This window comes from Erythrolamprus reginae, chromosome 8 (assembly GCF_031021105.1).
Source record: "Erythrolamprus reginae isolate rEryReg1 chromosome 8, rEryReg1.hap1, whole genome shotgun sequence".
In the NCBI taxonomy this organism is placed as follows: Eukaryota; Metazoa; Chordata; class Lepidosauria; order Squamata; family Dipsadidae; genus Erythrolamprus; species Erythrolamprus reginae.
In genome coordinates, this window is record NC_091957.1 from 18164050 (window position 1) to 18176511 (window position 12462).

Here is a 12462-nt window from a genome sequence, read left to right on the forward strand (position 1 = left end):
TCTACGGCAGTGATGGCAAACCTTTTTTGGGTTCGTGTGCCAAAAGGGTGTGTGTGCATGTGGGCGCACACACCTGCGCTGCCCCTGCGCATGGGCAGAACACCCCCCACCCCGTGATTCCCACTGTGGAATTGAGGAGCCATTTATAAGCCAGTCCTGCCTTTAAAAACAACAACAACAACAACAATAATTTATTAGATTTGTATGCTGCCTCTCTCCGTGGACCCAGAGCGGCTCACAACATCCCTAAGCCACCAGTTCTATGTACAAATATTATTAATACGCAAAATGTTTGTGTGTGTGTGTGTGTTTTAAACTCACCGGTAAGGCTGTTCCCCTGTATGTGTTCGGAGATGTCTGGTTAGATTGGCTGAACGCGGAAAGATTTTACCACAGTATCTAGAAGGTTAAAAAAAAGAAGAAGAAAAAGAAAAGAAATCAAGGTTTTTTTTCGCCCCCTGCCACTATTATTCCCTGGAGATTGGAAAAGTCCCTTGAGGTCATCTAGTCAGATTGAGGATTGTCCATTGTTTCAACCTGCCTCCACCCGGCAAAGGAGAGCAATCTCTACCCCCCCACCCCCCCGCATCTCTCTGAACCACTGACTCCATTGTCCAGTTCTTCTTGACATTAAGGTGTTTTTTAAAATGTTTTTATAAATTTTATTTTTTTCAAAGTAGAAAGGTTTTATCTTACTGTAAACAAGCATGTCATCTGGGTTCAAATATCGCTGTGCATCAATTTTTCCTTCCTTCCTTGTCTTCCTCCTTCCTTCCCTCCTTCTCCCCTTCCTTCCTTCCCTCCCTCCTTCCTTATTTCCTTAGTTTCTGCCCTCCATCTTTCCTCCCTCCCTCCCTTCCTTCCTTCCTTAGTTCCTGCCCTCCATCATTCCTTCCTTCCCTCCTTCCTCCTTTATCTCCCTCCCTCCTTCCCCCTTCCTTAGTTTTTGCCCTCCATCTTTCCTTCCTTCCCTCCCTCCCTTCTTCCTTCCTTAGTTCCTGCCCTCCATCTTTCCTTTATTTTTCCCTCTTTCCCTCCTGCCTTCCCTCCTTCTTTCCTTCCTTCCTTATCGCCCTCCCTTCCTTCCTTAGTTTTTGCCCTTCATCTTTCCTTCCTTCCTTTCTTCCCTCCCTCCCTCCTTCCTTAGTTCCTGCCCTCCATCTTTCCTTTCTTTTTTCCCTCTTTCCCTCCTGCCTTCCCTCCCTCCGTCCCTTCCTTCTTTCCTTCCTTTCCTCCCTCCTTGCATGGAGATCTTCTCTGATTTATTCCAGCTGACTTCCCCCATGGACCTGGGGTCGAGCAAGCAAGGAGAACGAGAAGGCCCTGAATTATCCAGGGTTGCCTTCGCCTTTCAGTTTTGTGTGCCTGAGTCTGTCCCACGTACAGTCTGGTATCTACACACACACAACACACACACAAGCACACACCCCTCCCTTTTTTTTCTTCACCTGCAAGTGTAACGCTCTTTGCCCTTGCGCAAAATGGGATCCGATAAGGTGGGAGGGGGCGACCGGAAGTTGAACGGGTGGTGAGGGAGGGGCGGCAAGGAGGCCCCACCGACGTCTGTCTTCATGGCAGCGAAACTTTCCAGCTTCTCGGTCATGGTTTCTATGGCGGACATCTAAAAGAGGAAAGAAGAAAAGAAAAGTGGGAACAGGAGCCAGCCGTGTGCAGCAGCTGCCAGAAAAGCCAAGCCAGTTCCAAGCTACATTGACAGAGGGAGAGAATCTAGATCACGTGAAGGGTTAATACCACTTTATAAGGCCACACTTGGAATACGGCATCCAGTTTTGGCTGCCATGATGCAAAAGGGATGCTGAGATTCTAGAAAGAGTGCAGAGAAGAGCAATAAAGATGATTAGGGGACTGGAGGCTGAAACATACGAAGAACGGTTGCAGGAACTGGGTGTGACTTGTTTAGTGAAAAGAAGGACCAGGGGAGACACGATAGCAGTCTTCCAGTATCTCAGGGGTTGCCACAAAGAAGAGGGAGTCAAGCTATTCTCCAAAGCACCTGAGGGCAGGACAAGAAGCAGTGGGTGGAAACTAAACAAGGAGAGAAGCAACTTAGAACTGAGGAGGAATTTTCTGACAGTTAGAACAATTAATCCGTGGAACAGCTTGCCTCCACAAGTTGTGAATGCTCCAACACTGGAAGTTTTAAAGAAGATGTTGGATAACCATCTGTCTTAAGTAGTGTAGGGTTTCCTGCCTAAGCAGGGGGTTGGACTAGAAGACCTCCAAGGCCCCTTCCAACTCGTTGTTGTTGTTGTTGTTGTTGTTGTTGTTGTTGTTGTTACATCATCATCATCATTATTATTTTGTTTGTTGTTGTTATTATTATTATTATTATTGTTATCATCATCATCATTATCATCATCATCCTTTTGCCAAGTTTCACACGGCTACATTTTGGGGCTGAGGTTTGGAAATTTGGGGTTATAAGAAAGTGGGGGATCCCGCGCAGTTTCATAGAAGGGTGCAGAAGGGGTTTTAGAGATCCTCTGGTCTGGCCATTCATTAACCCTTACACACTAGGCTGCATTGACAGAGGGATGGAATCAAGCTCATGGGAAGTGTTGATAACACTTTATAAGGCCCTGGGGTAAGGCTACACTTGGAATATGGCATCCAGTTTCGGCCGCTACGAAATAAAAAAGATGTTGAGACTCTGGAAAGAGTGCAGAGAAGAGCCACAAAGAGGACTAGGGGACTGGAGGCTTAAACTATAGGAAGGACGGCTGTTAGCTATTGGATAGGTCGATGGACTGTACCAAGGATGAGGATGATAAGGAGGAAGTGGGAGGAGGAAGAGCAAGAAGAAGGAGAAAGAGGAGGTGATAGAGGGAGGAAGAAAAGGGAGAGGGAGAGGAGAAGGAGGAGGAAAAGGAGGAGTAGAGAAAGAAGAAGAAGACAGAAGGAAAATGATGGAGGAAGGGGTAGAGGGAGGAGGAAGAGGGAGGAGGAGGAAGAGGAGGAGGAGAGAAGAAAGATGATGGAAAAGGAGGAGGTCTTAGAGGGAGGAGGGAGCGGGAGAGCAGGAGGAGGAAGAAGAAGGGGTGAGGAGGAAGAAAAGAAGAAAAAAGAAGAAGAGAAGGAAGGAGGAGGAGGGGGAAGATGCTATTAGTAGTAGTAGAAGAAAAGGAGGTGGAGGAAGATGGAGGAGGAGAGGAGGAAGAAGAAGAAGAGGGAAGAAAGGAGGAGGGGGAAGATGCTATTAGTAGTAGTAGAAGAAAAGGAGGAGGAGGAAAAAGATGGAGGGAAAAGAAGAAGAAGAGAAAAGGAAGGAGGAGGAGGAGGAGGAAGATGCAAGTAGTAGTAGAAGAAAAGGAGGAGGAGGAGGAAGATGGAGGAAGAAAAAGAAGAAGAGAGAAGGAAGGAGGAGGAGGAAGATGCAGGGAGTAGTAGTAGTAGTAGTAGAAGAAGAAGAAGAAGAAGAAGAAGAAGAAGAAGAAGAAGAAGAAGAAGAAGAAGAAGAAGAAGAAGAGGAGGAGGACTACCAATCAATGAGGATGCTATTAGGGGCCCTCTCTTCTCCTTGTCAGTTCTCCTTGTTAACATGGGGTGGTGTGTGTGTGTCTCTCTCTGTGTGTGTCTTATTTTATCTCCCCCCCCGCCCTGCCCCCAGCCCGAGTTTGGCCTGGCTATCTTCCTCCGCAGCCGTGGAGAATTATCCGCTCTGCCGTCGCAGCCATTCTCCCCTCCTATTCTGACTCGGACAAACACAGGATCTCACAGCCGGGCCCATTGAAAAGAAGAAAAATGGAGGGAAGTTATTAACCAAACTTTCCAGTCCAAGACAAACAATGAATCCCCCTAAGTTTAGCCTCGGAAAACAGCCGTTCCCAAAAGATTCAGAAGCTGCTACTCTTAAATAATTTTAAAAAATATACAATATATATATATATATATATATATATATATATATATTAAAAGCGGGAGCCCAGCCAGCGCGGAAACAATGAAAGACTCCAATTTCGGCTGAGAGATGGACGCAAAAGATTTGGACCCGGCTTTCGGGCTTTAGAACGGGCACTGGAGTTGGTGTCACCGGTGTAAATTAAACCTGGCAGGGTTGTGTGTCCCCCCCCCCCCCGACAAAGGAAGTGTCTACCCTTGTCCCATTCTCTGCAAAGGGACAGGTTTCCTTCGGGCCTGATATCATTCCTTCCTTTTCCTGCCTTTCTTTTGACAAATTGAGGGTTGGTGGGTGGTGCCATGGCAAGGCACGGCTGCAGACTTTGGGTTTCTCCTGCGACGGGCAAGGTCTTCCGAATCGGGAATTTTGGCCTGCAAGTTGAGAGGCCTGACTGGGTCATTGTTCCTAAAAAGAAGAGAAGGAGGAAGAGGAGGGGAAGAAGAAGAAGAAGAGAAGGGGGAGGAGGAGAGGAAGAGGAGAAGAAGAAGAGGAGGAGGAGGAGGAAAAGGGGGAGAAGGAGGTGAGGAAAATAAGAAGAGGAGGAGAAGGGGGAGGAGGAGAGGAAGAAGAAGAGGAGGAGGAGGAGAGGAGGAGGAGGGGGAGGAAAAGGGGAGGAAAAGGGGAGGAGGAGAAGAAAATAAGAGGAGGAGGAGGAGAGGAAGAACAGCAGGAGGGGGAGAGGAAGAAGGGAAGGAGGAGAAGGAGGAAAAGGGGGAGGAGGAGGAGGAGAGGAAATTAAGAAGAAGAAGAGGAGGAGGAGGAGGAGGAGGAGAGGAAGAAGAGGAGAAGAAGAGGAGGAGGAGAAGAGGAGGAGGAGAAGAGGAGGAAAAGGAGGAGGAGGAGAATAACAAGAAGAGAGGAGGAGAGGAAGAGTCTGCGAGGAGAATAAACAAACAAACAAACAAACGAATAAATACAATGCCAGGAGAGAGGGGTGTTTATACACATGTTTTGGGAGTGCTTGGGAGTGCAGAAATTCTGGAAAGAGGAGCAAGAGGAAATTAATAGGATTTTAAATATAAAATAGGGTGATTACAAAGGAGATGGCAGTATTAGTAACGAGTAGTGATGTGCGAACACAACGGTGTTCGGGTTCGGCAAGTTTGGACGAACTTTACGCAAAATTTGGCCGAACCCGAACCAAACCCGAACCCGAATGGGGAATCCCAGCAAGAGATTCCGGGGCCGGAGCTTTGACTTCACGTATACCAGCAGGTTGCTAAGGACGCCAAGGTGATCACTTCCTGGATTCCATGGAACTCGTAAACATAAACATGTTTATTTTTACATGAAAGGACCGCCCTTTGCTTGCAGCGCCTCTGTGGCGTCCTTTTTCATAAAAATAACAATGTTTATTTTTATGTGAAGACCTCCCTTTGAAGGAGCTGGGGAATCCCTCCCACGAAGAGATTCCAGAGGCGGAGCTTTGACGTCACCGGCAGGTTGCTAAGGGCGCCAAGGTGATCACTTCCTGGATTTCATGGAATCCAGGAAGTGATCACCTTGGCGTCCTTAGCAACCTGCCAATGATGTCAAAGCTCCGAACGCCGAACATGACCCCGAATTTTGCCCGAAGTTTCAAAAAATTTCAGGTTCGTGTTCGGCATACCGAACACCGCAAAATTCGGTATGGACCCGAATTGTGTGAGTTCGGTTCGCCCATCACTAGTAACAAGGTGTGATATGGGTAGAATTCAGAGAAATGAAAGAAGTAACTATAGAAAGTGCCCAAGCGGTAATAGTTTTTAGGTTGGAAGGATGCAACAAAATGGACAATACAAAATTGGTACTGGGACATGGTGGAACACCTTCAGTTTGAAATTATGGATATAAAGATGAATATATGATTGATGAAAATAAAGAGAAAGAACCGATGGGGCGATGGGACAGGGTTAGAGGTTTATACGGTCAGTATAATTCGGCCCAAGGTATAAAGAATAAACTGGAATCACTCTACAATTTGTAAATATTGTAAAGTTTCTGGTTTAAAATGCTATAAATAAGGTATGCCCACATTTTGGTGGAGGGGTCTGAATGACGTTGAGTGGTGGGGGCAGACATCACTGTGCACTGTGTCTTATGTAGCGTGTATCTGTTATTATTATAAAAATAATAATAAATTTTTTTATTTTTTTTTAAAAGAAGACTCATCTATGCCATCAGGCTTGGGGCTATTGATTACCTGCCCCCTAAAATGTATGTACATTATAGGGGGGAAACTATACATATGGCTTGAAAAGAGAAAAAAATTATAAACTTAAAAACAATAAAATTGTGATATTTGAAAATAATAATAATAATTACCTGTCCCCTGGCCAATGAATGAAATGTATGGTTGCTGTGTGAATGGGAATGATTGATTAGAAATAAATTTGGGTTATTGATTAGAAATAAATGTGGGGTTTTGGATTAGTTAATTTTAAAGTCAAATTGGATTTGAGATGTTTTTCCTGGTCTTTTTATATGCTGTAAGTCACCCCGAGTCCTCGGAGACGGGCGGTGTATAAATCCAATAAATAAATACGTAAATACATAAATAAGTAATTAAGTAAATAAAGCCATTGCTTGATGCTGGTGAGCAAACTCATTCTCAGCCTGTGTCAGAGTTGGGTTGGCCAAAACCCCCCGAAGGCTGAGGTGTGTTCCTCCTGGGTGATAGAATCTTTCACAGGAGATAAAAGTCTGTGTAACATTGGGGAGCAACGTGTTGCACATGGAGCTCTCCGAGGTGCTGAAAACAGTTAATTCTGATGAGACGATTTGGTCACCAAAATGACTCTACTCAACTCTGGGCAGGTTCCAACCTTCTCAGTAGAGGTTGTATTTGCTTACCTCCCTGAGCAAATGTGAGCGTGTGGGGCTTGCACACATATGCACGGCTTCAAAATTTATTTTTCAGCCCTAACAAAGTGCTAACAATCTTCCCAGCTTGCAGGAGTTTTTTTATTGCTACTCCCTCCGAAGAAGTTTTTTTCCAGCCTTAAGTCTTTGCAGGCTTATTTTTATTCCTACACCCTCCGAAGATTTTTCAGCCCTAAGCCTTTGCAGGATTGTTTTCATTGCTACTCCCTCTGAAAAAGGTTTTTCCAGCCCTAACAAGGTGTTAACGATCTTCCTGACTTGTAGGATTTTTTCATTGTTACTCCAAATAAGTTTTTTTTCAGCCTTAAGTCTTTTCAGGCTTGTTTTCATTCCTACTCTCTGCGAAAAAGGTTTTTCCAGCCCTAATGATCTTCCTGACTTGCAGGATTTTTTCATTGCTACTCCAAAGAAGTTTTTTTCCAGCCTTAAGTCTTTGCAGGGTTGTTTTCATTTCTACTCCGCCTGAAAGTTTTCCCCCCAGCCCTAACCAGGGGATAAAGTAATGTGCTGAAGCTGACCAGACTAAGGATGCTAGCCAGATGAATACCTGGTAGGCAGATTGCCCCCCTATTTTCCTCCCCCCAAAACTAAGGTGCGTCTTATACTCTGAAAAATACGGTAGTGTTTCATTGCGCTTGTGCACAATGAAGGTTGTTAAGGAAACACCATCCTACTAGCCTGTCCTTTTGAATCATTGATCTTTTCTTTCAATATTTTCTCTAGACAGTTTTCTTCTCTCAAAAATGCTTCTTTAATCTCACTTTTATTCAAATATTTGCATATTGCATTAATCTGCAACCATTTTTGTTGGCCCAACCACCATTCGAAGCGAGTTCTATTAACTCTTCCATCTGTCTCATATAATTGTTCTATTCTCATTATACCTTTATCATTTAACACCATCCGTCCAATGTTTCCTGGCCTTACCTGGGGATGGAAAAGCAGCGGGGAAGGCCTTAGATACTTCTCCTTTAGCGCTCCGACTGAGTCAGCCACTTTCCGCTTCTCCACCCTGCTGGACAACAAGACAGAGGGTTACATACCTCAGAGCAGAAAACTCAAGAATTTCCTTTCTATACTTTTTGGAAAAAAGAAGGAGGATGCCATCTAATTATTGCATTTCCTTTCGGGGAAACACAATGCTAAGTTGCATTGACAGAGAGATACAATCATGATCAAAGGAGGTACTAATACCACTCTGTAAAGCCTTAATAAGGCCAGACCTAGAGTAATGCATCCGGTTTTGGTCACCCCACACTATATAAAAGATGTTGAGACTCTAGGAGTGCAGAGAAGAGCAACCAGGATGATTTGGGGACTGGAGGCAAAAATTATATGAAGATTGGTTGCAGGAACTGGGCATGGATAGTCTAGTAAAGAGAAGGACCAGGGGAGACAGGATAGCATTTTCCAATATTTGATGGGCTGCCACAGAGAGGAGGGGGTCAAGCTATTCCCCAAAGTCCAGACAAGGAACAATGGATGGAAACCAAACAAGAAGAGATTCAACTTGGAAATAAGGATAAATTTCCTGAAGGAGAACCATCAACCGATGGAACAGAAGTTGCATTTGGAAGTTGTGGGAACTTCATCACTGGAGGCTTTCAAGAAGAGATTGGACTCCTGCTTGGGCAGGGGGTCTCCTGCTTGGGCAGGGGGCTGGACTAGATGACCTCAAGGTCCCTTCAAACTCTGTTAATATCATTCAAAGGTTGTTGGTTTTTTAGCTTATTATCCCAGGTAAGGGGCAGCCTATATGCAACTGAATCCAACTTCAATCATTCAACTGAATTGATATCTTATTTCAATTTTCTTCAGCTAGATCACATTCCAGAAACTCAGATCTTCTCCTCTGTGGATTCCCTAGCCATGATGAGAAGTTGGAAGGTCATGAGAAGAATGGGGACATCTGGATTGGCTTCAACTTTCAGGGATAGTGTGTAGCTTATCTTCAGAAGTTGTGTTCTTTCAATGATTAAGAGCAAACTCTATGAAATTCTGGATCTCTAAGGGACATTTTCATTTCAGAGGGGTATGTGGAATTGCGGCCTACCTCTGCTATGGCCCTACAATTCCCATCACATGTCTAGCTCAGGGACAGTGTGTACATGTGCTACAATGATTCCTGGTGATGGTGCATAATTCGCAAGCTGGGTCAATTTTCTGCCCAGGAGCTCAGCTCCACAGTAGATGATAATACAGAAAAGATACATAGTAATCCTGCTAATGACCATAATTTGAATGATGTGATTGGCCTGAGTATACATCAATCCATCGATCCATCGATCCATCCATCGATCCATCGATCCATCCATCGATCCATCGATCCATCCAAGCATCTACCCATGCATCCATGTATCCATCCAATCAACCATCCATGCATCAATCCAACTATCCATCCATGCATCCATCCATCCATCCATCTCCCCATCATTCTTTTTCTGCTTCAGTCCAGCAGAAAGGGAAACACAACTCCACTAGGTTAGTGACATCTCTCTCTCTCTACAAGCTTCTACAACTGTCGGTGTCATGGGATCAACCAGAGACTTGGTTGTACAGCTCCGGTCAATAGTATCTTGCCAGTCTAAAAGTACAAGTCTCCCACTGTTTCTTTTACAAGCCTGAGAAACTAGGGAAGGCTTCTTCCCGGCTTCTTTCTCCACCTGTCAAACAGCTGAGGGCTACGGAGACTCTTATCGGGCCACTCCCTAGGCGGCTTCCCTTCCCTCTATCCCTCAAGGTCTTTCCCACACACCCTCCCAACAACGCTACCATCAAGGCTGAGAATGTTAATACCTGTAGATGGGGTCCATGAAGAAAGGAGAGGGCTTTGCGTAATGCAGGGAAGGTTGAGGGAGCATCTGAGCTTGGTTCATTTTGGGGACTCCGTCGCCGGCCACCAGCTTCCTCTCCCCATAGACGTGGTTCTTCCGGGCGTCCCGACTCCCGTGATGATTGGCCCGGATGCGGCTGCTGATGGTGAGATCCAGAGGCTGTTCCTCGCCGGTGTGACGAGCCGGGAGGACTTGGCTTGCTTTGCTTTGTTTCGGCTTGGTGGTGAGATCGAAGGGCGACTCCGGGCAGGCCCCGCCGATTTTGTGCAGGTCCCGGGGTGACTTTGGTTCGGCTTTGACCAGCAAACTGTGGTTGAGGGTCCGCTCCGCGAAGGGGTAAACCGAGTGGGAGAAGTTGGGAAGGAACTGGAACGGGAACATGGAATGATAGGGCAGGCTCCCCATTTTCTTCTCCTGCATACCCATAAACCCCGGCCCGAAGTACTTTTCCGCGATGGAAGCGATGGCCTTGATGGAGTCATTCGTGGCCCCCATCATTGGCAGCAGCTGATCCTCGGGGGGAGGGAAGAAGGTGTGCTGGGAGTAGAAAATGGGGAGGTCACTCGCGCTGTTGGCTGGACCGGTGGGGAACGAACCACCGCCAAAATCCGGCTTGCTCTCCCCAGCTTTACTCTTCTCCTTCATTTTGTCCCGCTCGCTCTCCGCATCGCTCTCTAAATCCGACCCAGTGCCGGTCGTGGTCTCCAGATCTGTGCCTGTCGTGGTGTTGATGTCCTCAAAATCGCTGGCATCTGACAAGTCGCTAGTCCGGGCTTTGAGCTTCTCCAAATAGGAGTTTCCCAAAGGGGTGCTGTTGAACCTCTCCTCCATGGCCAGCGGGTGGCTGGTGTTGCCGATGGCGGGCATCAGCGGGAGCGGAGAGTGGTCCAAAGGGTTGGGGTGCTTGGCCTCTTGGGTATGGTTGATGGGACTCTTGAGCAAGGGCGTGGGGGGCAACAGAGGAGGCCTGGGGTACAGCGAGGGCGGGAAGATCCCTGGGAACCCGGGGCCGAGACCTGGGAACGCCGGGGGAGCAGGCGAGAATGGGATGGCTCCCGGGTGAGGCCGGGAAGGGAAGTAGTCACCGAATCCGAGTCCGACATGATTGAGGTTGGGCGACGTCTTAGACTTGTCCATCAAAGAACCGGGCGTCAGAGGCAAACCTGGTGCGAAAAGGCCACCGGGGTTGTAGTGGTTCTTGCCTTCGCAGAACCGCCGGTGTTTGTTGAGCGAGGAGGTGGTGCTGAACATCTGGCCGCAGTCCTTGCACTTGATCTGCGTCCGGCAGTCGGCGTGCATGCGCTTGTGTCTGCAGAGGTTGGAGAACTGCGTGTAGGATTTGTGGCAGACCTCGCCTAAAGCATCAACAGAAACCAAAAGACCAAAACCCAGTATGAAATTAAATATGAAAGAACGGGGTCGAGGGCGAGAGAAAGCGGGCGTTCTCAGTATTTTAACAGGGGGAGGGCGTGGGATTAAAACCAAAAAAAGGACAGAGGAAGCGGGAACCATTTTTAAAAATGACGGGAACCAAATGGGCCGGAGACATGACCGACGTGACAACAGAAAACAAAGGTACCGTATTTTTTGGAGTATAAGACGCACCTTTTCCTCTCTAAAAGATGCTGATAATTTGGGTGAGTTTTATAATCTGAATGTAGCTTCCCTCCCCAGCCCTAACTAGCTGCTAATGATCTTCCCAGCTCTTACCTTGCAGGCTCTTTCATTGTTACTCTCTGCGAAGAACGTTTTCTAAGCCTTAAGTCTTTGCAGGTTTTTTTTTTCATTGCTCTAACTTGCTCCAAATGTTTCCTTCCAGCCCTAACCAGGTGCTAACGATCTTCCCAGCTCTTACCCGCTTGCAAGCTCTTTCATTGTTACTCTCTGCGAATAATGTTTTCCAAGCCCTAAGTCTTTGCACGGTCTCCCCCCAATTGGTCTAACTTGCTCCAAATGTTTCTTTCCAGCCCTAACCAGATGTTAATGATGTACAGCTCTTACCGGCTTGCAAGCTCTTTCATTGTTACTCTCTGCAAAGAATGTATTCCAAACCCTGTCTTTGTAGGGGTTTTTTCATTGCTTTACTTGCTCCAGATGTTTCTTTCCAGCCCTAACCAGGTGCTATTAATGTACCCAAGCTCTTTCATTGTTACTCTCTGCAAAGAAGAATGTTTTCCAAGCCCTAAGTCTTTGCAGGGTTTTTTCCCCATTGCTCTACTTGCTCAGACTGTTTCTTTCCAGGTGCTAATGATGTTCCCACCTCTTACTGGCTTGCAAGCTCTTTCATTGTTACTCTCTCTGAATAAAGTTTTTTAAAAGCCCTCACCAGGGGCTAAAATAATGTGCTGAAGCTGACCAGACTAAGGATGCTAGCCAGATGAATCCCTGGCAAGCGGATTCTTTTCCCTATTTTCCTCCCCCTAAACTAAGGTGTGTCTTATATTCTAAAAAATACGATAGATTTCTCATGTATATTGTGTTTATTTACAACTTTGTACGCTGCAATCAATCAGTCAATAAATATAATTGACGAACCAACCAACCAACCAATGTCAAGGGGATTTTTGGGGGGGGCGGGCACAAGGCAGTGGCTGAGGCAACTTACATATGAAAGGCTTCACAGTGCTGTGGATGTGTTTGTGCTGTTTGAGGCCGGAGGAAGTGGCGAAAGTCTTCCCGCAGTCCGGACAAGCGTGCGCCCGAGCGCCGACATGCTGGGAACGGATGTGCCTCTGGAGGTTGCTGGGGTCAGTGAAAACCTGAGGGGAAGGCAGACAAAACACTTGCTCAGCTTCAAACGTGAAGACAAAAAACACCATTTTTCTTGTCAGGGATTTGGTGTGCTGT

General features: G+C 46.5%; 1 protein-coding gene across 6 annotated transcripts in view; it reads right to left on the reverse strand.

Moving 5' to 3' along the window:
* PRDM16 (PR/SET domain 16) overlaps window positions 1-12462 on the reverse strand; it is a 298245-nt gene that overhangs the window by 10610 nt on the left and 275173 nt on the right. For 4 of the 6 annotated variants that reach the window (XM_070759104.1, XM_070759102.1, XM_070759105.1 and 1 more), the window contains exons 8-12: window positions 12221-12374; window positions 9578-10970; window positions 7709-7796; window positions 1449-1621; window positions 322-399 (exon numbers count right to left, since the gene is read on the reverse strand). In XM_070759104.1, the coding sequence (XP_070615205.1) occupies window positions 322-399; window positions 1449-1621; window positions 7709-7796; window positions 9578-10970; window positions 12221-12374 (1886 nt within the window). The remainder of the gene's footprint in view (window positions 1-321; window positions 400-1448; window positions 1622-7708; window positions 7797-9577; window positions 10971-12220; window positions 12375-12462) is intronic. The other 2 variants (XM_070759103.1, XM_070759107.1) reach the window with 1 other exon arrangement.